Source organism: Alligator mississippiensis, chromosome 15 (genome assembly GCF_030867095.1).
Source record: "Alligator mississippiensis isolate rAllMis1 chromosome 15, rAllMis1, whole genome shotgun sequence".
Classification (NCBI taxonomy): domain Eukaryota; kingdom Metazoa; phylum Chordata; order Crocodylia; family Alligatoridae; genus Alligator; species Alligator mississippiensis.
Window position 1 is genome coordinate 531757 of NC_081838.1, and position 26828 is coordinate 558584.

Below are 26828 nucleotides of genomic sequence, written 5' to 3' on the forward strand. Positions count from 1 at the left end.
CGCCTCCCCCACTCCGTAACTTGGTATCTCCCAATGTTCCCCCCTTTTTTTCCCACCTTGGTATCTCCCAATCCCGCGCCCGTTCCTAAACTTGGTACCTCCCAATTCCCATTTCCTTTTCCCCTTAGTACCTCCCAACTCCCCCCCCCCCCCCGTCCCTGCACTTGGTGCCTCCCAATGGCCGCTCTAACCCCCCACCCCCGGTAGGCGGCCGCTCTGCCCTCTACTATGGGGGGAGTCCTCCCGCTCCCCCCATGGCGCATGCGCGCTTTTGCGACCTCCTCCCTCTCTGGGGGTCGGCGTTTGCGACAGGCGGCGACGCTTGGCGGCGGCGGCGGGGCCGCGCGGTTGCCGGGGCGCTTTACGGCCCGGCGATGGCGGAGGGCGAGCGGGCGGAGCGCGGCGGGCCCGGGCGGCCCCCGCGGGAGGCGGGCGCCGAGGAGCGCGCGGAGGCGCTCAAGACCCGCGCCAACGAGTACTTCAAAGGTGGGGGGGGGCTGCCACAGAGCGCCCGGGGGGGAGGGGCTGCCGGGTGCGGGGCCGGGGTGGAGCTGCCACACAGTGGGCGGGGGGAGGGGCTGCCACATCGGGAGCCACGTGGGGGGCGGGTTGTGGGCCCGGGCGAGGAGCCCGCCTGACCCCCGCCCCCCCGCCCCCAGGCAAGGACTACGAGAACGCGGTCAAGTTCTACAGCCAGGCCATCGAGCTGAACCCCGACAATGCCATCTACTACGGGAACCGCAGCCTGGCCTACCTGCGCACCGAGTGCTACGGCTACGCCCTGGCCGACGCCACGCGCGCCCTCGAGCTTGACAAGAAGTACGTCAAGGGCTACTACCGCCGCGCCGCCAGCAACATGGCGCTGGGCAAGTTCAAGGCTGCGCTGAGGGACTACGAGACGGTGCGTGCGCGCGCGGCCCCGCCGCCCCTTCCCCTCCCCAGGTTTCGGCACCCGCGGGTGCAGGGTCGTGCCCTGCCAGGAAGGATCGCGCTGTCCTGCTCTCCGCCCGGCTGGGGGGTCGCTGGGTGGAGACCCCAGGCGTCCCGAGCCCAGCTCCCCCCGTCTCCATCTGCGTTCCCTTCGCGGGGGTGGGACCCACGTCCTGGTGGCCAGCCGCGTCCACGCCTCGGCTCCTCTCCCCGCCGGAGCTGTCCCTTGGCATCTGACCCGCTCTCGCGTCCTGGCCAGCTGGGGGCTGTCGGGCAGCCCGGCGTGGCTGTGCCCTGACCCGCCGCCTCTCCCGCAGGTGGTGAAGGTGAAGCCCAACGATAAGGACGCCAAGCTGAAGTACCAGGAGTGCAACAAGATTGTGAAGCAGAAAGCCTTCGAGCGGGCCATCGCCAGCGACGAACACAAGCGGTCCGTCGTCGACTCCCTCGACATCGAGAGCATGAGTGAGTGGGGCCCCTGCGGCCAGGGAATGGGGGGTTCCCCTCTAGGGAGGGCCTGGGGTCTTCCCCCGAGCCCTGGGAAGGGATCCCCCACGGAAGTGTTGGGAGAAATGCACCCACTTCTGCGGTGGCCACGTGTCTGGAAGGGCCAGGTGGAACGTGCCCAGCTGACCTGCCCGGTGTTGGAGAAGAAGGTCCCGGGATGAGCAGATGAGGCTGGGACTGACCAGTGGGGACAGAGGTGGGATGTTGGGGACCAGGGAGAAGCCAAGGGGGTCTCTCTGGAAGACCCCTCCTGCCTCAGTTTCCCTCCGCTTGCTTTCCAGAGTGCTGCTCTCATTCCTCCCAGTGCCAGTATTAGAGACCTCGAGCCCTAGGGAAACGGAAAGGGTGTGAGGGGTGACTCACTGCAGGCCCCCCCGGCTAAAGATGGAACTGGGGAGTCCTGGCCTGGCCATCCACGTGTCTCCAGAGCTGGGGCCGGAAGACTGGTTTCCTCTGGCTTGTGTCCCGAGCCGGGGGCGGGGCCCAGACCATGCTGGCATTCGCATGAGTCACGCGGGAGCCAAAAATAGCTGTTGGCGGGAGCCTGATGACCTGGAGGGGCAGTCGCTGAGGGGGTAGGGGCGCTTGCCCTGGCTGTGGCGGGGGGGTGACGGAGCAGTGTGGGCTGCAGGCCTGGGAGCAGTGGCAGCCAAGTCTGCTCCCTCCTTGCATTGCTGCCTGCTGTTTCCAGCCACTCCAGAGCTGCCCTGGATCGTCAGCGAGCTGCCGGAGGGCATGGCCAGCCTTCTTCCCCGGAGCTGCCCTAATGCTGCGCCCGATCCCTGGTGTTGGGGCCCATGGCCTGTCCAAGCCCTGGATTCAGTGGAGGGGACAAGCGATGGAGGTGGAGCCAGCTGAGCACAAAGCAGCTGGGTATCGGCCTCAATTGTGGGTGTGTGCCAGGAGCTCACAGATCTCTGCCGGGCGGGAGGCTGCTGCATGGCCTGGCCTCGGGCTCCGAGGATGCCGGAGGAGTTGAGGAACCAGGCAAGGAGAAGAGGCGTCCAGGCTAGATCTGTCATCCACAAGCGGCTGCAGCAAGAGCCCCTGAGGGCCCTTTCCGTGCTGCCGGCAGCTCAGGGCACAGCAAGCAGGGCTATGGGGTGGAGAAGAGACCAGCGCCTGCATCTGTCCTGTTTTCTGGGGCCCCCCCTGCCCTCCCCCAGGCTCCTCCCTGAGCCTGGAGCTCGGGCTGAGGTCACAAAGTGAAGAGAAGCCTGGAGATCAATCCATGGCTGAGAATCTCTGATCTGCAAGGAGGGGATCTATCCTGCCTGCAAGGAAAGGGTCACAGCACCCATAGACCTGCAGCTGCAGCCGTGTGGCGATGGGGCAAGGAGCTGGGTGCCGGCTGTCCGCGACCAGACCAGCCCTTCACCCTGGGAGATGCCCCACTCCCACACCGCTCCCAACCGGAGGCCTCCAAGGGTGCCATTTGATCGGGGGGGGCATGGCAGTCCAGCTCCCAACCAGGTCCAACGAACGGCACGGGGGCTGCTGCTGCTAATTGCTGCCGCCTCCCCAGGCTTTCCTGCTGCAGCATCAGCAGTCCCTCGATGGTAGGAGTGCATCTTTCCCGCAAGCAGGGAAGTCATTGGGGAGGCCGGTACCGTGATCCGTAAAAGGCTGCCGTGAAGAAGAGGGAAAGCACCTCTTGTCCCTTGCTGCAGAGAGGAGGATGTGGACCCATGGCTTGAAGTTGCAGCAAAGTCTGTTGTAATTGGATCTCAGGAAAACTTCGTCGTCATCAGAGCAGGGAGGCAGCAGTAAAGCAGCAAGCGGGGAAGGGGTGGACTCGCCACCCCTGGAGGGGTCAAGTTGAGGCTGGGGAGCTGCTGGGTGGGGGTTACCCGGGTGCAGCGATGCCTGTGCTCTGCTGTGGGGACTTCCCAGACTGCTGGGCTGCGCGCATAGAGCTGGCCGGCGATTCCCCCGCCTTCTTTTCTGCTGCATGTAAGCCTTCTTCAGAGGCCAAAAAAAAGGGTGGGGGTCTGATTTCCCTTGGGAACTGGCTCTCCTCGCTACTCACGTAGCTCTGTCGGACTCTGGCTTGAAGTTGCAGCAGAACTGGTTTGGATCGGATTGTGGGAAACGCCTCCCCCTTGGAGCAGGGAGGCTGTGGGAGAGACGGCTGGGGTGGTGGTGGGGGGGTCTGCAACGCTGGAGGCTTCAGGAGAGGTTGGAGTCGCTGATTAGGGATGATCTAAGCATAGCGAGGCCTGCGTTTGGCTGCGGGGATTGCCCAGGCTGTGCTGGTTGCTTTCTGCTCCGTGTGCGACTGTGTTTTTAAGCCTGTCCCAGAGGCGCTGCTGCAGCCTGGGCTGAGGATGGGGCTGGGCTGCGCCAATGCTCCTGCTGGCACCAGCCTCGCAGGGTCCTGGCTGGAGGGTTGTGCCCCCCTGCTTGGGGTCAGCACCATGCTGCACTGGGGTAGGAAGAGATTCTCCCCTGCTCAGACTGGTGTGCACTGGGGGGTTTCTCTTCCTCTGCTGTGGGGGCATAGCCTGGGCCTGGGTCTCTGGAGTGCATATTAACAGTCTTCCACAGCAGCAGGACATTGGTGGCTGTGGCACCCTGCTTTCCCCGTGGCGGGGTTGGGTGCAGTGCCAGGGCTGGGGGCAGTTGTTCAGAGATTCGTGATCCAGACGGGGCCGAGCCTGCCTCAGACAGGGGCTGGACTAGCTGTGACCTAGCCATGAACTTGCAAGGCGAGTTTGCTCAACACGATCGATGCCTCATTGTACACTGTGGTGCCGTCGGGCTGTTCAGCACTCGTGTCCTGGGTGTCAGCGTTGATGCCGCGTTCCTTCAGCCCGGCCTTCAAGGGCTTCTTGAACACCTTGTTCTCCCCCCCTGGAGTGGGGCCCCCGTCTCAGCAGCTCGTTGCCCGGCGTCCGTCTGCCCCGTCCAATGGATCTGGAGCTGTAGGAGCACGGCTGGCTCCAGTGCACCGGCATTGGGTCTTCTCCCAGTGGATACAGAGGGTTTTCCCAGGATGTTGCCCACAGTGACGTTCCTGGGGCTTCAGGTGTTCTCGATGTGCCGCAGTCCCTCGGGGCAGGGGTGATGACGGCCCGGAAGACCAGCTGGGTTTGGGTCCTGCTGTGCCAGTCATCAGAGGTGCAATTTTGGAGACGCCAAAGGCTGATCTTTATCCACTGGTGAGCAGTGGTGTTACCTCTTCGGCGGCAGCAGCCCCCCAGGTAGGGGAAAGGCCTGGCGTCTCTGGGGAGACCCCCCTGCCCAGCTCCACGTACAGAGAGGATCATGGTGCGGTTCCTGACTGGACCCCGAGAGTGGTGGCAGGGGGAGGAACAGCTTCATTTCCCCCAGGCCCAGAAAAGCTGACAGGTGAGAGGCGGCCTCATTTCCGTGAACCCCGAGTCCGGTAGACCTGGGGCTCCTCAGTCTCTTGGCCTCGGGTCTCCAAGCATCGCGAGCAGCTGGGAGTGCAGCAAGGTTTACCCCAGGATCCCGGCAGGCAGAGCCCCTCGTCTGAGGCTCTGTGTCTGCAGGGACCTTCACGCTCTCAGCAAGCCTCAGCCCCTAAGGGACTTAGGAGCCTGTCTTCAGGGGTCTGTGGTCACTTCCGGGAGCCCCCAGCACCTCTGTGTCCCACCCCTTTGAGAGGCTGGAGGTCCCCTGTCGTGTGAGTGCCACACCCTGGTCTCATCCGGAGGGCACCATGAGGGGACAAGCTAAGTCCCTTCTTCCCCCTTCCTTCTCAGGAAGCCTCCCTTGGTGTCTGCATGTGCTCTGGCCCCACTCACCGATGTCGGAGGATAACGTCGGGTCCTGTCCGAGCCCAGCCGGTCGGGGCCCTTCCCTCCAGCTCATGGCCTGTGGCAGTTGAGGCAGGGGTGGGCAGAGACCCCTGGATCGGCCCTATAGGGCTGGCTTCACGGGGCCCATCACCTGCCCCCCCGGCTCCCTGCTGTGGGATCCTAGTGCTTTACACAACAGTTGCTTCCCAGCCCAGAGCCACCTGGCTCTAGCTCCCGTCAGCTGCTTGCGCCGAAACTTGGAGCGAGCTCCAGTGAGATGGGCCACGGTGACGCACGGGCTTGGGCCACGCACAGCGCCCGGGATTTCCCCACCGCCCTGCCCATGCCTTGCTCAGCCGCTGACTGCACCAGGCGAGGGGGACAGCTGGAGCAGCCCCGGAGCTGGGCAGGGGGTGGACTCCGATCTCATGGCAGCTAAGCTAGTGTCGCTGCAGCTCTCATCATCCGTGGCCGGCACCTTGGAAGTTTTCCCTCATTCTTGGAATATGGAGAGGTGGGGAGGGGTGTTCACACCAGCTGGGCCCCATCTTTCTGAGCAAGCCACCCACGTTCCTGCTCAGGCGGCCAGCTTGGTGTTCAGCCAAAGCGTTTCCCCCTCCCTGACCCCAGAAGCCAGGTGGGGCGGGTCTGGGGACAGTGAGGGAGGTCCAGCAGTGCTTGGGTGGTCTGGGGACAGCAGTGGGGGTCCAGCGGGAAGAGGGGTGTTTCTGGGGGGCAACAGCGAGGCCAACTTGGAAGTCCAGGGGTGGCAGCGGGGGACCCGCGTGGGTGGCAGAAGGGGGGGTTCCACTCCTGAATTCTGCAGCTGACTCCTTGCCCCTAATAAACACCCCCTGCCCCTGCTTCCCCCCCTGCCCCCAGCCATCGAGGACGAGTACAGTGGCCCCAAGCTGGAGGATGGGAAGGTGACGCTGGCCTTCATGAAGGAGCTGATGCAGTGGTACAAGGATCAGAAGAAACTCCACAGAAAATGTGCCTACCAGGTCAGCCCCCCCCCCCCCACCAAGCTCACTGCATTTTCCTGTACTTTCTCACGGACGATATGCACCCCCCCCACCACCACCACCAATCAGCTGCTGAATATTGGGGGTGTCTTCACCCCCTTCCACTGAGGCTGGGGCAGGAGCTTGGCTGCGTAGGGGTTGTGTGGGGTACAGGGAGCTAGAGCGTCCTCTGAGCAGCTCCGTCCCTAGCACACTGGGAGCCGGACATTGGTGGTACCCCCAACCCCCTACTCTGACTGATGGCCATGGGGTATCCATACCTTGTGGGGGGCAGGATGCCTTGGTCCTACATCCGTCCACTCCCCCCTTGGAGCCCTTATACCCTCTGCATCCTCTGCCTTTCAGAACCAGGGTGCACCTTAGATTTTGGGGTGTGGGGCAATACAGTAACCCCCTCACGGGGTGCTGGGGCAGCACAGTGGCCCCTTCAGAGCAGCTCCCACCCCTCCCAGGGCCTCGGGGGTTGGCACGGTCCCCATACCTTGCCCATCTCACACCAAGGCCCACTTCAGTCTGGCTAACTTGAGGCAGACTTCAGGCCTGCTCCTGCCCCTTTCTCAGCCTCACTCCTACCCCGGCAGCTGAGGCCGGAGGGAACCCCGCCTGCTGCCAGTGTCACCCCCTTTTAGAAAAGGGGCTTGTATCCCAGCATGCCACGCAGGCAGCTGCCCCAGCTCTTTCTCTGCCTCCACAACCCCCTTCTGTCTTGGCAGATCCTGGTGCAGGTGAAGGAGGTGCTCTCCAAGCTCCCCACGCTTGTAGAAACCACGTTGAAAGAGGTACAGGCAATGCCGAGGGTGCGGGCGGGGTTGGGCGGGGTAGCAGCTGGGCCTGACCCCGACCCCGGCCTGAAGGGGATTCAGCTGCTGTGGAGGGAGAGCGTCCACACGGGCACAGTCCAGGTTCACGCCTGCCTCGGTTTCCCCACTAAGCCCAGCTCCCAGGTTTCCTGCTCCCTGCCTGATCTGCTGCTCTGCTTCCTGTTCCCGTTGCTCTGCTTTCTGCTCACAGAGCAGAGGGGCAGGAAGCAGAGCAGCAGATGAGGCAAGGGATTGGAGACTCCTCCCATGAGCCTTTGCGGGGGGTGCAGGAGCATTATCTCTGCTTTCCAGACCAGTGGCCCTGTTTCCGCCCCCCGGACGTGGCCGTGTTTCCAGCTGCAGCTTCTGGGGCAGAAAGGGGGCAGGAGGCCAGAGGAGCCTGACGTGCTGTGTCCCCGGCCCCCTCCCTCACCCCCCCCTCCCGGCCTCTTTCTTCCAGACAGAGAAGGTGACCGTGTGCGGGGACACGCACGGGCAGTTCTACGACCTGCTCCACATCTTCGAGCTCAACGGGCTGCCGTCCGAAACCAACCCCTACGTATCCTTCCCCGGCGGCGCAGGGCCCGGAGCCGGCCAGGCCTGCTGGAGCCCAGCGGTGCTACTCTGCCCGTGCCTCAGTTTCCCTGCCGGCCCCATCAGGGTAGCAGGGGCCCAGCTTTTGGGCAGGCAGGTTGCAAACGTAAGCCCTGCACCCTCCCAGGGTGGTGCTCAGGTCCCCTGCCCTGTCTGCCGCTTTGCTTTCTGCTCCCCGCTCTGTGCCACCATCTGATCTGCTGCTCTGCTTTAGGCTCCCTGCCCTGTGCCCCCTGCCTGATCTGCCACTATGTGCTCCCTGCCCTATGCCCTTGGCCCCATCTGCTGCTCAGTTTTCTGCTCCCTGCCCCCTCTACAGCTCTGCTTTTTACTCCCTGCCCCCCACCTGCTCTGCTGCTCTGCTCCCTGTTCCCACCCCCATCTGCTGCGCATCACACACACAGGCTCCTGCGTGCCATGGCTCGGCCAGCCAAGCAGATCCCAGGGCCCTGTGACCTCAGCACCCCGCTTCTGGGGTGGGGGGGCTGAGACCCTCGAGGAGAAATGAGGAACAACAGCCCATATGGGGCAGCGGGTAAAGCAGGGGCTGGGGTTAAAGCCCCGGGGGGTGGTATTCCTGGTGCTGAAACCCGGCCCGGGCCAGAGTTGGCTCCAGGTCCTGGTAGCTCCGAGGTGGAAAGAAGGAGGTTTCCCCCCCCGCCCCTGCCTGCTTTTCCTCAGCCCCCCCCAGATATTCAATGGGGACTTCGTGGACCGCGGCTCCTTCTCGGTGGAGGTGATTCTCACCCTCTTCGGCTTCAAGCTCCTCTACCCCGACCACTTCCACCTGCTCCGAGGTATGGCGGGGGGGCGGAGGCTGCGCGGCCCAGTGGTGAGAGCCCTTGCCAGGAGGCTGGGATGCCTACATGCTCTGCCGCCCATTCCCTGCAGGACCTCCATCAAATCCTGCCCATGCCTCAGTTTCCCTGTCCGTGCCCAGACCATTTCAGCTTGCCCCCCATCCCTGGGCATCACACGTGTCCCAGGGGGGCATCTTTTTGTTTCTGGGCAGCGCCCAAGTCCCCCGTGTCCCCCCCCTCCTCCCCCACAGGGAACCATGAGACAGACAACATGAACCAGATCTACGGCTTCGAGGGTGAGGTCAAGGCCAAGTACACGGCCCAGATGTTCGCCCTCTTCAGCGAGGTCTTTGAGTGGCTGCCGCTGGCTCAGTGCATCAATGGTAAAGTGCTGGTAAGTGCCTGGCAGTGAGGGGGGGTCACATTGGCATGACCCCCCCCTCTCCCCCAGCATGCCGGGGCCCTGCTGGCTTGGGGGATCCTTGAGGTGCCATGAGGAGTCAGTGCTTTTCGCCACAGGGGTGCCAGGGCAGCTGTGTGCCCCCCTCCCTCTGCCAGCACCCCTTGACCTGTGCCCCCCTTTACCCCTCCAGATCATGCACGGGGGGCTCTTCAGCGAGGATGGGGTGACGCTGGACGACATCCGGAAGATTGAGAGGAACAGGCAGCCCCCAGACTCAGGTGGGCACCCGGGGTGGGGGTCCCTGCCCTTGCCCAGCCTGGAGGATTGTGGGAGATGGGGGCATCTGGTTCCGGGGGGGAGCAGGTTTGATCTCTGGCTCTGCTCTGTGGCCCCTTTTGGGCAGACCTGGGGGGTCCAGGACCTGCCCAAATGGGGTGGGGCAGGGACAGGCCACAGAGCTATCTGACCTCAGTTCCCAGCCCCCTCCCATCCTCCCGAGGGGGCGGCGTGGTCCTGCACCCCACCGAGGCTCGTGGGGATGAGGGGGGCGGTTGAGGGTGGCCCAGGGCCTGACTGCCCCCTCTCTTCTTGCCAGGCCCCATGTGTGACCTGCTGTGGTCTGACCCCCAGCCCCAGGTGAGTGCCCCCCACAATGCCCTGCTCCTGCTGCCGCTGGGTGAGGGGCTGGCATGGTTCAACCCCTGCCATCTCCCAGAGGCTACTGATGCTGGGGTGGAACAACAGAAGGGGGGGTCCCCTCCTTGCCCGGCCCCTGGCAGCTGACATATGTCTGAGGGGGCTCAGCTCGGCTCCACCCCTCTCCAGGGCTCCCAGCAGCTCCAGTTGCCGGGCACTGGGGAGCCTCCATCGGTGTCCCCGGCCCCATTCCAGCCCCCTCGGGGGGGCATGGGAGGGTCCCCATCACACCTTACCCCTTGACCATCCCTGGGATGCAGGAAAGGCCTCCCCAGATCTGTTGGGCTCTCACACTTGGCATCAGAGCGGCTGGGCCTGGAGGTTTGGGGGGAGGGCAGATGTGCACCAGGCACTTCTGCGTAGCATGGAGATGACAGCGGGTCCCCCCGTGATGGGGTTGGCCCAGGGGCTGTGGGCAGGCGGGGGGTGACGGTACCATTCTCCCCCAGAACGGGCGGTCAGTGAGCAAGCGCGGCGTGAGCTGCCAGTTTGGGCCAGACGTGACGCAGCGCTTCCTGGAGCGCAACCGGCTGGACTACGTCATCCGCAGCCATGAGGTGAAGCCTGAGGGCTATGAGGTGGCCCACGACGGCAAGTGCATCACTGTCTTCTCTGCCCCCAACTACTGGTGAGTGCACGTGTATGTGTGTGTTCACGTGTGTGGACTGGGACGGGGGGTATACATTTCTGTGTGTGCATGCAGGGGGACATGGGAGGTGCAGCAATGGGAGGTGTGTACATGTGTCTGGGTGGGTGTGTGGGGAGTGGGACCCATGTATACACGTGTCTTGTGTGTGCGTGCAGGGGATTCTGGGGGGTTGTGCAGTGAAGGGAGATGTGTGCGTGTGGAGTTGGACGTGCCAGGGAGGGTATACATGTGTCTGTTGTGTGTGCATGTGGGGGGGGGTGTAGTGATGGGAGGTACATGTGTCTGCGCATGTGTGCAGGGGTACTCTGGGGGCTCTGTACACGTGTGTGGGTGTGTTCAAGTGCGTGCGCACATACGGGAGCCATGTGGAACACTGGGGGGCCGTGTGGAGTGAGTGTGCCTACTTTGTGGGGCAGTGCAGTCAGAGATGTGCATGTGGGCAAAGGGGCATCCCGGGGCTGACACGCATGTACATACGAGCACAGGGACCTTCTGGGGCTGTGCCATGACTGTGTGTGTGTGTGCGTGCATGCGCGCGTGCGGCCACATGGGAACCCTGCGGGGCCGTGCCAGGTGGGGATGTGTGTGCACACGTGTGTGCCCCCATTGGAGTATCCCCTCTTCCAGTCCCCACGTGCCCCAAGCACCCCAGCCCTGAGATACAGCCACCTCTGGGGCAGGGCATGGGGGTTGTTAGTGCCGCACCCCTCCCCCCCTGCCCTGCCCTGCCCTGCCCTGCCCTGCCTCAGTTTCCCCTCCCTCCCTCCCTCCCTCCCTCCTCAGCGACCAGATGGGCAACAAGGGCTCCTACATCCACCTGCGAGGCGCCGACCTGCGGCCCGAGTTCCACCAGTTCACAGCAGTGGTGAGCGACCCCCCACCCCCTCAACCCGGCCACCGGGTCCTCTGGCCCTTTAAGGCTCCTGCAGCTGAGTCTGGGGGGGAACGCCCCACACTAACAGCCTCTCGTCTCCCACAGCCTCACCCCAACGTCAAGCCGATGATGTACGCCAACACATTGCTGCAGCTGGGCATGATGTAGCCTCCCCGTCTCCCTGCCGTGCCCCCCCGGCCAGGCCCCAGCCTGAGGGGGCAATGTCGTTAGTTTTTTTTAATATATTGGACAGATTATATTTATTCCCAGGCTCCTCTTGCCCCCCACCCAGCAGAGGGGCAGCTGGAGGGGGGGCCAAGCCAGGCTGCCTTGGGGGTGGGGGGGGGGAGTAGGGGGCATGGGGGGGGCACTGGGGCTCGTCTTCCCTCTCACGCTAAGGCCAAGGCGGGGCGAGCAACAGAGCCAGTCTGGTGCTCCCCACATCTGCCCCCAGCTTCTGGAAGCAATAGGCCCCTGTTGGGGGCAGGGTTTCCATGGGGGGAGCAGAGGGGAGGGGACTGAAATTCTCAGGATGCTTATCCCCCCTCGCCCCCCCCAGCTTCCCCTGCCTCTCCCTTGGGGGGGGATTCAGGGTACCCCCCACTTTATTTTGGTGCCAGACATGGACAAGAGAAACCCGGGGCGAGCCAGGAGCTCTGGGGGACCCTGTGCTGCCCCCCCAGGGCAGTGGAGGGGCATTATACAGCCAGGGCCCCGGTGCTGCCCCCCCTGGGCAAATGGGGGGGTTATACAGCCAAGGCCCTGGTGCTGCCACATCCCCGCGCTGTTTTACTGTCTGTAATTAATTAAAAGATGTTAAAATAAAGTAATTATTGTAAGACTGGCGCCCGTCGGCCCTGCCCCTTTGTGCCAGGCTCCGCCCTCCTGTTTCTTGGCCCCACCCTCTGTGCCAGGCTCCGCCCACCTGGCCTTGCCTGAGAGCCGGATGGTCCTTGGCCCCAGGCGTCCCAGACTCCTGGCCTCTCGGCAGGGGACGGCACTTAGGAGCCCGGACGCCTGGGTCCTCTTCCCACGCCCGGCTGCCTGCAGACCCGCTGGCTTCCCGCCACCGCGTGTGGCTGCGATGGGGGCGGTGCGGGGAGGAGGGGTGCATCCCTGGGCTGGTGCGAGGCCTCCACCCCTGGCTTTGGGCTTCTCCACTGCTCGTTTACCACTAACGACCTTCCCCCCCCCCAACTTTAATGGAGAGCTGTTCCACCCCAGACTTGGCCGCATGCTTGTTAAAGGGCCAGCAGACCCAGCTAGGGGACAGGAAGGAATCCCCTCCCCTGGCAGGCTGGGGGGGTGGAGGTTCCCTTTCCTTTCCACCTCTGCCTGGGGGCTCCACACCACAGGGACCCCCCCAGCGTGGGGGGCCCAGAAGTGGGAGAAACGCAGTGCTAGGGGATGAGGCCCAGGCACGTGTGTGTGTGCATGTTAGTCTGTGCACGTATGCATGTGTCTTTGCACGCTTGGAGTACTGTGTCTTTGCACGTTGGACGTGGCCATCTATAAACTAGTCGGAGGGGACCAGCAGGCATTGGGGAGTCCGCGTTCCCCCGAGTGCTACTGGGAGTGACTAGAAATACCGGTCTCAAGCTGGCAGAGGGGAGATTCAGACTAGACAGCAGGAGGTGCTACGTCACTGTCAGGGCGGCCAGGATCTGGAACTAATTTCCGAGGGAAGCGGTGCTGGCTCCTACCCTGGGGGCTTTAAGAGGAGGCTGGATGAACACCTGGCCGGGGTCGTTTGACCCTAACGCTCTTTCCTGCCAGGGCAGGGGGTCGGACTTGATGGTCTGACAAGGTCCCTTCCCACCCAACCAACTATGAAACTATGCTCTGTACACACACGTGCACGCTTGCCTATTTGCATGTGCCCATTGTGTGTGTGTGTGTGTGTGTGCACTTCCCCGTGCATGTTTGTGCACCCATGTGTTCTCCTGGGTATGTGTGTACACTTCTATGGCATGTCCCTGCACATGTGCACATCCATACATGTTAGTGCAGTTTTGCGTGCATGCCTGTTGTGTGTGTGCATGAGCAAGCTTGTGCACACATGTTTGTGTGTGGCTCTGGGGTGGGCTTGCCTAGGGCCAGGGCCGTGCAAGACCCTCCTTCCTCTCGTGCTCTCGGCTGCTGCGTCCTGGCCCCAGCTGGGAGCAGGGGTCCCCGAACCGTGCCTGGCAGGGGCCTTGGGTGGGGGCTGAACCTGGGGGTGTCGCCTTCCCCCATGCATCTCTGGTCCCTCCCAACCCAGAGGCAGCCAGGGTCTCTGCCCACGGGCGCCTCCTTTTCCAGGTGCCCCGAAATCTCAGCTGCTGCCTGCTGCGAGCTCCGGGGCTGAGCCAGGCTCACCCTGCTCCCCTCCTTCCTGGGATAAACTAGGCCACGTCCATCCCCCTGGATTAAACTGGTCCAGCTGGATCCGATCTCCAGCTCCTGGCTGGATCATTGCTGATTTCACGGGAAAGGGAAAGTGCGTGGCTCGTGGCGGAGAGAGGAATCCCCTCGGCACAGCCTGGCCAGTGCCCGGGATTGGCACCAGCTGGGGAGGAAGCTCCAAGGACCTGGCAATGCCCACGGGCCCAGCCAGACCCTCCTGCCCCCTGGCCATCGCCCGCTTTCCAGTGCGTTCAGCCAAGCACACGGTTCCAGCCCATTGGCTTCAACGGGAAGTCTGAGAGCCATCAGCCTCGCGTCCCCACATCCATCCCCGGCGCCTGCCAAGAAAGGCAGATACGGTGGCGGCCGGGCTCTCCCAGCTGGCTTTCCCGCCAGGGGAGGGATCGGGCTGTTGCGGGAAGCTCCGGGTCTCAGCAAGCGCATCACGACCGGGATCTGCTGCCCCGCCGGGGGGAGTCCGCACCGGCGCAGGCACCTCCGGGCAGAGCAGCCAACTATGTGTGTTGCCACCGGATGGGGGGAGTGACTCTTCCGCTCGGCCGGACGGTGGGGAGGCCACATCTGGTGTCCCGTTCCCATTGGGAAACGCTGCTGGTTCCTTCAGCTGTCTCAGTCCCAGCTGTATCCAAAGTCTTTGCTCCTCCTGGTCTCTCTGGCTCCAGCCCTATGAATCCCGTGCCCCCAGCTCTGGGCCGTGCAAGTGCAGGTTTTCCAGTAGCCGGTGCTGGGCCGGAGCCATGGGACGTGACTGGGCGTGGGGCAGCCCGTGTGCTCCTGCAGGCTGGCGCCAGACCCAGATGGGGGGAGCCCGGGAGGGCCAACAACGTGCAGTCTGGATTGGAGTGAAAACCCCAACCTCTGTGCCAAGCTGGGCTCTGCCTTGCCTGTGACCCCCCCAGGAGGAGACCTGGGGCTGGGTTGGAGACAGCAGCTCGGGGCAGACGGCCCATCGGGGATGATGAAGGGAACAGGGAGCAAGACACAGTGTCGCGGCACCGCGTTATCCCTCCCCGATGTGTCCAGCGCTCGAACGCTGCACCCAGGTCTAAGCCCAGCCCAGCCCAGCCCAACCCGACCGGAAAGAGAGGGTGCAGAGAAGGGCAGCGAGGAGGATGCGTGCCGTGAGAACAGAGGCCAAAAAGGTCCGGCCTGGTTAGCTTAGAAAAGGCACGGGAGAGGGGTTGCAGTGTGCAATGTAAGAGAAAGTCCTGGGGGAGCGGCTCTTGGCCATCTCTCCAGACGTGAGCGGAGCCAGCAATTTCCAACAAGCCCCCGGACATTCGTTTCCGCCGGGTGTGGGTTGAAAGCGGGGAGCTCATGGGAACCAGATGTGGGAGCCAGATGTGGGGGAAGCTGAGAGTGGTGCCGGATGTACCCACGCTGGGCTTGCCCTTGGGGCAAAGGGGCATGGCGTGCACAGGACCCCGGACATCCTGGACCCTCGATGGCTGCGAGGGCGAGAGGGACGGCAGGGGGGACGGACCCTTCTCAGACCCCGTCGCTCTCTGCCTCCTCGGGACCTCAGAGACCGGGCAGGATAGACCGAGGGTCTGGCCCGGTTCCTGGCGGCTCCTCTGTCCTTGTGCCAGGCTGCGGATCAGGCGATGTCTCCCTGCAGCTGAGCCGGGCAGCGAGGGGGCCCACGGGTCTACAGCGGCCTGACCGCGGACGTGCGGCGTGTGGCATGTGGCGCGTGGCGCGGCTGCTTTGGAAGCCAGGCCTGCGACCGCGTGCTCTCCAGGGGCGAGTCCTGTGGTAAGGAGGGAGGCAATGGGGCAGGCCCCGCTTTAACTCCTGGCCTGGCCGTCGCTGAAAGCCAATGCCTGGCTGCGGCAGGGGCGTTTCTATCCAGTCACCTGGCTCCGTGGCTCGTGATACCGGCTCCTCCTAATCTCTTCGCTCCATAGGCGTGAACGACCCTCTCTCGCTTTTAATGGTCTTTCAGGCTTCGGCTACTCGAGCTCGTGCGTCTGCACGGCTGCGGCTCCGAGCGACCTCCAGCCCAGCTGCAGGTCGTGATGCTAATCGCAGGCCAGGCCAGTAACTATCATTAGCAGCCGCAGGCGGTCAAAGGCCGGCAGGGAGGGGGGCAGCGGGAGACCGACTGCGACGCTGGCTCTGGGTCCGGGACGAGACCCCGGGGCTGCGCGACGGGGAGCAGAGGACTTGGGCCCATCAATTCCCCCGTTCTGGGCCGTGCTTGGCGGGCGACGGACGCCGGCGGGTGCCGGAGCAACAGGCGCGCCCGGGAATCCCAACTGCATTGGGCTTGAGGCCTTTGTGACCCGACGCTCCCGTCTGCCAGCTTTCCCCACCGGTGCCTCCAGCTAGAAACGAGTTCACCCATCGCCTCTCGCTCGGGCGAGCTGGGATCTGCTGGAGGGACTGGACGTATTTAAATCAGCAGGTCCTGCCGATCTCCACCCCAGGGTGCCGAGGGAATGAGCAGGGCCAAGGAGGTAATCCTCCCCCTCTACGCGGCACTGGTCAGGCCGCAGCTGGAGTACTGCGTCCAGGTCTGGGCGCCGCACGTCAGGAGGGCTGTGGCCAGCATGGAGAGGGGCCAGAGGAGACCACCCACGTGGTCAGGGGGCAGCAGGGCAGGCCCTACGAGGAGAGGCGACGGGACCTGAACCTGTTCAGCTCCACAAGAGAGGGCTGAGACGGGATCTGGTGGTCTTTTACAAACTAGTCAGGGGGGACCAGCAGGCACTGGGGAGTCCCTGCTCCCCCGAGCACTCCCGGGAGTGACAACAAATACCGGTCACAACCCGGCAGAGGTAGATTCAGACTAGACATTGGGAGACACTTCTTCACTGTCAGGGCGGCTAGGATCTGCAACCAACTTCCAAGGGAAGCGGTGCTGGCTCCTACCCTGGGGTCTTTAAGGGGAGGTTAGACGAACATGTGGCCGGGGTCGTTTGACCCCAGCGCTCTTTCCTGCCATGGGAGGGGTCAGACTTAATGATCTGCTCCGGTCCCTTCTGACCCGACCAGCTGTGAAACTATGAAACTATCTCCGGTTCTCAGCCTCTGGTCATTCCCAGACCTGAACGCAGCACGCAGCCCCTTTGCAAATCTAGTTAAGGACGTAAGTAGATCCAGACCAGCTCTCATGTTCAGTGTAGTTTCACCCACACCAGGAATGGGGACTCACCCGGTTGCCAGCTGTGCTGACGAGGTGGTGGAGCTGCTTCTTGGCAGGGAGCGCTGAGCGGTGACAGGGTCAGTCTCGGGGTCTGGCATCACCCAGCTTCTTGGGGGGGTTGTCTGCACCGCTCCGTGGGTGGCCGGGCCGCTCTCACGTGGCAGGCGCTGATATCAAGGCGTTGGTGGCCGGATCAGTCAGAAAAGGGGAGGACGGGGAAGGTGGTGCTTGCACTCGAGCGCCAGGGCCCGGTCGTGGCAGACGTCCAGTCTCGGCTCCTCCAGGACCTGCGTCTGCAGCAAAGGGGTGACGTCCCCCCTCGTTCTCGCTGCAGGGAAGCGCCGCGCCGTGGGCGCCCGAGCACCCGGCAGTGCCCTCGGTTTCGCTTTCCCGGCGCCGATGGGTTTTCAGCCAGAAAGTTTCACGTGTTTCCAAGTTGATCTCTCTCGCTGAAGAAACCCAGAGCCAGAGATCCCAGGTGGGAGCGTCAGGCCAGGCGCCGTCCCGTGCGCCCCCCGGGACTCCCATCACCACGTCCGAGCCTCACGCCTTCGCCCGCGTCTGCCGTGCCGTGGACAGGAGACCCCAGGGCCCAGGCGGAGCCGGTGGAGACCGTGGGGCTTTTGCTGGCCGCCTCCGTCCAGTTTGGCCAGGTTTTCATCAGAAATAGGCTCCGGCTGTGTTGCTCCTGGTGAGACTCCATGCACCTTGGGGCACCGCCAGCTTGGCCAGGAAGCCTAGCCGTCTGAGCTGTGCCAAAGTGATCTCGGTCTCTGGCCGTCTCCCGGGTCTCACACACACACACACACACACACACACCTGTCCCAGTTTGTAGTCGCTCTCTCTGTCTCGCACGCACGCACGCACGCCTGTTACAGCTTTGATGGTTGCAGCCCTGTCGACTGAGAGCCTGTGAGGCTCGGGCTTCAAGGCGATGCCGAGGGGCCAGAAGAGGGAGCCGGGGCCTGTCAACTCCCACGCCGGAGCTGGGCAGAGCTGGAGGTCGGAGCCCAGGGCGGGGGCCGGACCGGAGCTGGGCGCCAGCGGGGCAGGAGCCGGGGGAGGTTACAAGGCTCCGCCTTTTGCATCCCAAGGCGGTCGTGGTGGACGGAGCCCGTTGCTTCGCTGCAGGTGGGAGCCCGTTGCACAAAGGGGGGTCGCACGGGTAGCGAGCAGCCGAGCGTGGGGGAGTCGGGACCTCACCCTTGCACCCTTCCAGGGACGCAGACGCCCCCGCCTCCCTGCTTAGAGCCAGGACGTGCCTCCTCGCCAGCCTCAGTTTCCCCTGCTGCAGCCGGAGCCCATTGCTCCAGTCCCGTCCCCTGTCACCACACGGCAAAACCCGTCTCCATCCTCTCCGCTGTTGCTCCGAGACTGGGATCAAATCCCACCCCCCCGGGTCTCTTCTCCGGACTCGCTGCCCCGAGCTCTCCCGGCCTTCCCGGCCCCCCACCCCTTGCGTCGCTCCCCGCCGGCCCCTTCCCAACCTCCTGCTGGCAGCGCAGGCCCCACCTGCACCCGGGGCTCCGGGGAGGCTGCTGCAGGGCAGGAAAATTGGCCCTGGATTTGAAGGGGCAGCGGTTCACGCAGCCCAGGAAGCTGCCGGCTTTTAGGGCAAGTGGCGCTTCCTCGGTGCCCGCCCGGGGCCTTGTCTGCTGCGCCGCGGCCCGTTCGTGCATGCATCCCCGTGCACCTGTCCTCTGAATCCCACGGCACCTCTGCAAAGGCCGGGCTCAGGAAGCCGTGTGCTGGCCACACGCTGCCACGCGTCACGTGGGCTAGCAGTCCCTTGCACGACCGTGGGCCGGTCACGTGCTGCTTGACCGGAGCCCAGCCAGCTGGGCGAGGCACAAAGGAAGTCCCGGCCACACTCGGGAGAGGATGCAGCTGCATCTTCAAGGCATGCGAGCAACGCAGCCGCGTGGGAGGCCGAGGAATGCGGTGGGGACATGGGAAGCAGCTCGGCCGAGCCCTGGTCCTCTGTCCCTCGGCTCTGTGTTGGTGGGGCCTGGAAGAGCCTCTGAGAAGGAGCCAGAGGATAAAAAGGCCCAGCCCGATTCCCACCCAGGCGGGCTCCTTCCGCAGCGTGGCCCTGTCTGGGTTCGAGGTCCCGGCAGCCAGGGACTCGCAGGAATGTCTGATATTTGTGGGTGGGTCTCGCACGTCCTCGCTGCAGCTGCTTCTGCCGAGGCCTCGGGGTGGGTGAAACACGTAGCCCTTCTGGCCATTGCAGCGGGGCAGGTGGGGCGGGTTCGGGGTCTGCGGCGGGGCAGCGTCCGTGGGCGAGGGCCGGTGGTGCCTGCAAGGTGATGGGGGGAGGGACCCCTTCCAGACCCCTCTCCTGCCCTACGATCCCCCCTCCCAGCCTTGAGCCCGGGCAGTCGGCCCCAACCTGCCGCCCTGCTGCGAGGTGGGTGCACGCGTTGGTGCCGACACCGGAGTGGCTCGACCCTTTTATAAAGCAGAGGCATGCCACGTGCTGGGGCGGATCTGGGGGCAGTGTGGCAGTGCCCCCTGCTTTGAATCCTGGTCTATCCAAAGCTGAAAGCCTGGCTGTGGAAGGGGCATTTCTATCCAGGCAGCGGCGAGAGTCACTTGGCTCCATGGCTCATACCTGCCTCCTCCTAATCTCTTCACTCCGTAGGTGTGAACGACCCTCATTCCCTTGTAATGCTCTTTAAGGGCTCTACAATTCAAGCTCGATTTTAGTAGCGCTAGACTGGAAAGCTTTGGAGCGTGCCGTGGGGCTGTCTGTTCACCGCCCCGGCTCATGTAGCTCCCATTTCACAGCTCTGAAGGCTGCTGGGTTTTTTTTTTAACTCTGGCTACGAGCAGGCAGGGAAACCTGAACTCAGGCGAGCGTGAGCTCGATACGTTTCCCCAAATCGCCAGAGGCACCGTCCAGACGCTCACAAAGGTTACATTTTGTTTTACGCATCTGCAAAAGAGACATGCGTTTAGCTCCAAAGGCTCGGGGACAACGGACGTGACGTGTAGGATCGTTTTTGTCTGGTTTGTTGTGTTTTTATGTGTAATATATAATTTGGCATGGGGTGCGGCGCAGCCTTTTTGTGCACAGGGATGGACAGGTAGTGCCTGGTCCATCCGCGGGCCGGATCCAGCTTGTGGGCCCGATCCGGCACGCAGGATGTGCGTGGCCGGGCCCCATCCAGTAGAGCTGCGCGAGATTCCACCGCCAGTTTTGTTTCGAGGCTCGTTTCGAGATTGAAACAGCAAAATCCAAACAAAACGGATATCGTTGAAACAGCCTCGAAACAAAATGAGGCAAGTTGAAATGTTTTGCCGTTTCGATGCTGTTTTGACGTTTTGCCCGTAGGCTATAATGGGGAAGGTCGAAACAGCCTATAACTCTGGAAAGCTTCAAGAGGAGACTGGGCGGGCACCTTGCTGGGGTCACCGGACCCCACTTGTCTGCCTTGCCTGATGCAGGGGGCCGGACCCCATGATCCTCCAAGGTCCCTCCAGTCCCCTCCAGTCGACAGCTCTGCGAGGGGCTGGAGCCGAAGCCTTAGGAGATCTGTTCTGGCTTTGAAGCAGTTCGTCCAGAGCAAGCGAGGTCAGGTTCCTTCGCAGCGCCCGCACGATGGAGTAATTACACTTCCCAATTCACAGGAGTGTTGCGAGAATAAGTTAATTAAACAACAGTGAGATACTATGGCAGGCTTTGTGGCCGTGGCAGGGCTTAGCATGCCTGCAGTTTTCACCCCCTCTGCCCCAAGAGAGACACGGGCAGTCCCACAAGCACCCATGGCACCAGTTTGGTCTGTCAGCAGCCCCAGCACCCCCCCGCACCCATCTCCTCCACACCTGGCAGGCGTCGCAGCAGGGGCCACCATCGCTGCAGCCATCACCCCGGCACACGCAGGGTCACCCGTGGCACGGGCTTTGCTTGTCCACAGCTTGAGGTGCAGTTCCCCCCCAAACCCCTGCACTTATCTCCTTGAAACTTGGCAGGCTTCATGCCCTCAGAAGGGGCTACCATTCCTGCAAGTGTCATTCAAATCAGGCCAGAAACGACAACGTTATAGGCTGTTTCGACCTTGCCCATTGTAGCCTATGGGTGAAATGGCGAAAAGGCAGCGAAACGGTGTCGAAATGGCAGAGAACGGCTGTTTTGAGTCGAAACAAAATTCAGAGCGGAGCGCTGGTCCGTCAAAACGGAGCGGTGCCGTTTTGCACAGCCCTACTGTCCACCACACAGAGGGGCGCGGGGCACAGCCTGGCCCCAATCCAGCCACGTGGGGAAATCCTGGCCCCAGCCTGGCCCAGTGGAGGGGCGCAGGCCTGGCTCGGCCGTGCGGGGGGAGAGGGAGCATGGCCCAGTCCCGAACCGACCATGTGGGGACAGGGGGAGGGTTGTGGCCTGGCTCTGGCCCACTGCGCCAGGCTTGGGGTTTGGCAGCAGCGCGGGAGGGGAGGATGAGCTGCCCCCGCTCCCCTGTCGCCGCCAAATTTCTGGACTCCTGGAGACTGAGCCCTCCCTGATACAGCGCCTGAACGTGCGGCCCACAAGAGGGGCTTTTTCCCCTTCGACTTTCTTTTTAACTGCACAAAACTGTGTGGGGTTATGGTGATGCCCCCTTCCCCACCCCACCACCCCTTTCAAAATCCAAGGGATTTCCCACATGTTCAAATTCAAGTTGGAGAGAAACCAGTCATCCAGTCATTCCCGTTTTGGGGCACTAACATTGTAGCTGGCTGCCTCTTTGTAGCTGGACAGCCATTTCTATGGTGTGATAATAACTTTGCATGCATGGTCGGTCTACATTTATTGCACGATTCACCCATTAATTGCGTGATGTATGTAACGTGCAGCAGTGTGTGGTCATCATGCATTTTCTTGGCCCCAGGCTGTACCTCTGCTTGCTCTGCTCCCTGACCTCCTGGCTCCCTGTCCCGGCTCGTCCCCGGGCTCCATGTGCCCTCTCTGACTCTGGTTGGACCCCCTGTTTAGTAACCTTGACCCCCGATCAGCCCCCACATCCCAGCAGTGTCCCCCATCGGGGTTTCCCCCTCCCCATGACCTTCCTCACAGCAGAACTCGGGACCTCCAGAGGCTGCATCTCATCCCACCCCTGCTGGAGGCAGGATCAGCCCTGTCCAAAGGGTTGTGTATGGAGCACCTGTACGTGTGTCCTGAGCCCCATCCGCGGGGGGCACAGCCGTGACTGTGCATTGCTGTCAGCTGTTCGGGGTAGTTAGTCACTAACTACTCGGGGTAGTTAGCTGGAGTAAAGATGGGGCCAGTCCATCCACCTGGGACTCATACTGACTTGTACCTGGCTGCAAGTGAGCAAATGACTGATGCCAACAGGAGTTTGCTGAGTCTGGTGCATACAGTGGGCTTGTCTACACGTGCATTTACAGCGGCTTAAATTTACTGTGCAGTAAGTTACTGCAGTAGGCCAGTGTCTACACGTGCAGGCGTTAAAGCACATTAATGCTGTGTGCGGACTGAGTCAGTCCACACACACGGCATCTACACGTGCATTACTGCGCAGTAACTAATCAGGTGTACATTTGGTACCTCCATGCTGCAGGTATCAAATTTACACTGAAGTCAGTGTAAGTCTTCATATTTACTGTGCAGTAAATATGCACATGGGTGTGCATGTGTAGACGCATACCTGTACTATGCAGTCGTTTCGGTCACCATGTAGTAAATGCGCATGTGTACAAGCGCCCCGCATGGAGTAAGCCTTGTGCCCAGAGCTCTCCAAAAGGCTCTGGACGACTGATGTGCAGGTCATAAGGGAGCGGTGCCATGGTTTGGCCGTGCCCTCAGCGGGCAGGGGCCCTGCCAGCACTGGAGAGAGACGAGTGGTTTTGGAGCGACCAGCACCAGTTTGCTGATGACACTAAGATGTGGGGCGAGGCGGACACACTTGAAGGGAGAGAGAGGCTGCAACTAGATTTAGACAGACTACAAAAGTGGGCAGATGAGAATAGGATGGGGTTCAACATAGACAAGTGCAGGGTGCTACACCTTGGGAAAAGGAACCCACAGCACACATACAGGCTGGGGAGCTCCCCTCGTGAAAGCACAGAAGCAGAAAGGGATCTCAGAGTCATTACTGACTCCAAGATGAACATGAACCACCAATGCCAGACCGCAGCCAGCAAGGCCAGCCATACCCTGTCGTGCATCCAAAGATGCATCTCAAGCCGGTCCAGGGAGGTGATCCTCCCCCTCTATGCGACTGGTCAGGCCGCAGCTGGAGTACTGCGTCCAGTACTGGGCGCCGCACTTCAAACGGGATGTGGCCAGCCTGGAGAGGGGTCGGAGGAGGGCCACCCGCTTGGTGAGAGGGCAGCAGGACAGGCCCTACGAGGAGAGACGGAGGGACCTGGACCTGTTCAGCCTCAGCAAGAGGAGGCTGAGGGGGGACCTGGTGGCTGCCTACAAGCTCATCGGGGGAGATCAACAGCAAATAGGCAGAGCCCTGTTCTCCCCAGCACCACCTGGGGTGACGAGGAACAATGGGCATAAGCTGATGGAGAACAGGTTTAGGTTGGAGATCAGAAGACAATATTTTACAGTTAGGGTGGCCACAATCTGGAACCAACTTCCCAGGGAAGTGGTCCTCACCCCTACCTTGGGCAAATTCAAGAGGAGGTTGGATTGTTGGCTACAAATGTCCAACTCGGGATCCTTAAAATTCTGGTTTATTAGGTGGATTGAAACACTGTAATGAAGTTAAATCATAAACCTTGGGGCTGGTCCCCCCCCCACACACACACATGCACACACATACACACACACAGTAGCAAGCTACAGAGTCAGGTATACCTATCCTACAAGTGCTGGAGTCTGCCGTCGAGGCTTCTTCCAGCGTGGTGTTATCCTCCAGAAGGGGGTCACCGGCTGGTCCTTCTGGCTGGACAGGTCTGGTCGAGTTGGAGGTCAAGAGGGCACTGCTGAGGGTCACTTTTCACTGCCTTTTATCTGTCCCTGGCAGACTTTGGTGACTCCCCAGTTTTCAGGTTTGCCCAATCCAGGGGTCATTGACCCTCGTGGGACTTCCCCCTCGGTGGCTACTGGACGGCATCTGTCAGCCCCAGGGGTCGTCTGCATGTACGTGCAGGTTTGGGAGTCTGTTGCTGAATTTTGAATAGGGCTCTGGGAGCGGCCGATCTGGAGATATTCAGCCCAAAAGTTGGTCCCTGGCGTTGATTCAACTCAGGCCAGGGCTTCTAGCCCTTGATCAGTGATGTTTAGAGATTTCCTGGTTGTTACACTGTCTTCTTTTGAGTTCTTCCCTTGATTGATCTGCGGTTTCCTTTGGAGTTAATCGCTGTCTGCTGCTCCAGTGTTACACATGCAATCACTGATTCACTCGCTCTTTCAGGGGCCAGCCTGATACAGGGAAGGTCAGCTTGATTCCTGCCCTTGTTACCATTGTTACTAAACACATTTATGGTTGAAAGTTGAAAGGTGAGGAGTATAAAATATAAGCTACAAAAGTAATGCCATGGCATACAAATAGATAAAAATAGCAAAATACAAGGGGAGAGACAAAATGCACACATACAAATTATAAAACACAATTCCTTATCTTAAAGTGAAAGAGAGAGGAAGGAAGAAAAGGTAGAAGAAGAGAAACATATTCGAAGAGGGGAGAGCAAATGCAGGCAAGAGGAAAAGGGGGCTTTTTAAGGGGGCTTTCTGCTACAGGACGATCACTTGTCTGGGGTCGTGTGAACCCACCATTCATTCCTGCCTGTGACAGGGGGTCAGGAGGGATGATCTGTTCAGGTCCCTCCTGACCCGAGCTACTAGGAAACTATGAAACACAGATGTTCCCGGCTTCTGCGTTCGCAGGGATTCAGCCAATATGAGCAATGGCAGAAGCTCTTCACAAGACCTCAATGCCTAGGAATGAGCAGGAAGGGCAAGAGTCCTGGGGCCGCTTGGTCACAAGCAACGAGGGCTGGAAGGGACCTCGAGGGGGGTCACACCCAGTCTGACCCTGCTCCAAGTGGGACCAGCCGCAACTCCATCATCCCAGACAAGGCGTTGTCTACCCGGGTCTTCAGCACCTCCCAGGACGGAGACCCCCCCCCAACCTCTCTGCGGCGCCTGGTCTAATGTGTCACCGCTGAGACCGGGTCGGTCCACCCTCGTCATGGGGAGTTTTTCCTAATATCCAACCTCGACTTCCCTTGGCTGCCGCTCATGGCTTGTCTGGATCGTCTCTGCCTGGCTGTGACAGTCAAATCCCAGACACAGAAACACATCCAGGTCTCCACGAAAAGGATGTTTCACTTGTCCGGACCTTCGAACCAGGCATGCAGCCAGGGCCCGGCCCAAATAGTTATACCGGGGGGATGAACGGTCTGTTGTCCATCAGCCGCTGGCATCCTCGGGCTGCAGCGTCTCGCGTTGCTGTTTGTTGCTCTGCGTTTCATTGTTGGATGGAGGCGGGTCCCCCCGTCTCTCCAGGACAAGACCCCCAGGCGTGCGGCACAAACCAGCCCAGGCACATCCAGCATCGAGCCGCCACCAGCCCTGACACAGCCCAGGCGTTGCACCTCTGCCCCCAGAGAAAGCAGGGGGGTTGCAGGGGGCAACGTCCTGCTGCTCTTAAAGGGGGTTCATAGATGCTTCAGAGACCCTAGGTAGAAACCGTGCCCCTGCTACAAAGGAAAGCAACCCCCACCCCACGGTCTGGACCAGTCTGAGCAGGGGGGAGATCCTGACCCCCAATGCAGCATTGCTTTGAGCCGACCCGTTAGCTAGGACCCCGCGGGGTTGATCCCAGCAGGAGCATTGGCGCAGCCCACTCGAAATCCCCGCCCGTTGTCGCTCTGCCCCTGGAGACCCGTGTCCAGCAGCAGCAAGGGACTCAGCTTTGGGTTAAGCAGGAAGGGGAGGGTGAGCACGCTGAAAACGAGGCCCCCAAACTCTGGAAAACGCTATCGTTTTCCCCTTGTTCTGCGTGCTCGGGAGCGAGGTGCGGCTCCTCTTCGGGATCAGCGTGAGAGGGAGCGCTGTGTCCTGCAGATGCGCTGGAGGACACGGGTGAGGTCGGCTCGGTCCTGGGGAGCGTGCTCTGGGAACAGACGGGGCGGAACGGGGGTAGCCCCGGGGTCCTCGGGAGTCTCCGCTGCGTTCACCGAGGCAGAAATGGGCTTTGGCTGGTCCCGTTGTGCATGTGATGGGCAGGGGGTTGCCCTTGCGCTTGGGACGGTCGTTTGGGGACGGGGTTGGGGTCTCAACGCTGGGGGTGAAGTGTCTTTCCAGGCGTGGCTGCCTGAGACCACGATCCTGGTGACACGGGGCTCTGCTTTTATGGCTCCTGGCAGGGGAGGGGGTGGCAGCGGGGGACGGGATTGTGCAGGGGGTGGGCACCGGGTCTGTGCGCATCTCTGCTGCGGAGCCTCAGCGCTGCCGGCGACGGGGTCGCGCCCCACACCCGTCTGCCCCGGGCTCCTGGGTCCGGCAGAGAGCGGAGCTGGACGGGAGAGACGGGGTCTGAGCAGGGTTTTCCCCCCGCCCTCTCCCCCCTGCAGCCGTCGCGGCTTGCCCCTTTGCCCCAAGCCCGGGCCCAGCCGGGGGGAGATCTGGCGGCGCACTCAGCTTCCCCCACAGCTGGTTCCCACAAGCTCCCCGCTTTCATCCCTCGCTGCGTGGAAACGAATGTCCAGGGGCTCGTTAGAAACTGCCGGCCTGCTCGTGCCCCCCGAGGGACGGCCAGGAACCGATCCCCGGGACGTCCCCTCACCCTGCACCTTGCAACCCCCGTCCGTCCCCCGCCCGCGCTTCTGCTCTCTCCGTCTCCTGGGCCTAGGGCCGCCCCCCACGGCACCCGTCCCCCTCGCCGCACCTGCCCCCTCCTGTCGGGTGCACGGGTTAGGCTTAGGGTTAGGGTTGGGGATACAGTTAGGGCTTAGGGTTGGGTCAGGGGGTTGGCTTAGGGTTGGGGATATGGTTAGGAGTCAGGGTTGGTTTAGGGGGCTGGTTTAGGGTAGGGGATACGGTTTTGGTTAGGGTTGGGTTATGGGGTTGGGTTAGCGTTGGGGATACGGTTTGGGTTAGGGGGTTGGGTTTGGGTTGGGGATATGGTTAGGGGTTACAGTTGGGTCAGGGTTTTGGGTTAGGGTTTGGGATAAAGTTAGGGGTTAGGGTTGGGTCAGGGGGCTGGGTTAGGGTTTGGCATACGGTTAGGGTTTAGCGCTGGTTTAGTGGGTTTGGTTAGGGTTGGAGATAT

General features: G+C 62.1%; 1 protein-coding gene across 1 annotated transcript; it reads left to right on the forward strand.

The window, feature by feature from the left end:
- Positions 1-345: 345 nt before the first annotated feature.
- PPP5C (protein phosphatase 5 catalytic subunit) lies at positions 346-11888 on the forward strand. Its single transcript, XM_059718203.1, has 13 exons — positions 346-486; positions 660-901; positions 1248-1395; positions 6084-6205; positions 6940-7005; positions 7487-7585; positions 8312-8417; positions 8672-8814; positions 9014-9101; positions 9419-9459; positions 9969-10147; positions 10952-11033; positions 11148-11888. Exons 1-13 carry the CDS (start codon positions 375-377, stop codon positions 11208-11210), a joined length of 1491 nt encoding a protein of 496 aa, XP_059574186.1. The 5' UTR covers positions 346-374; the 3' UTR covers positions 11211-11888.
- Positions 11889-26828: the final 14940 nt, after the last annotated feature.

Coding starts and splice junctions, on each gene's coding strand:
- PPP5C (XM_059718203.1), top strand. CDS start 375: ATGGCGGAGGGCGAGCGGGCGGAGCGCGGCGGGCCCGGGCGGCCCCCG. Junction 8,815..9,013: donor GCATCAATGGTAAAGTGCTG/GTAAGTGCCTGG, acceptor TTACCCCTCCAG/ATCATGCACGGGGGGCTCTT. Junction 11,034..11,147: donor TCCACCAGTTCACAGCAGTG/GTGAGCGACCCC, acceptor CGTCTCCCACAG/CCTCACCCCAACGTCAAGCC.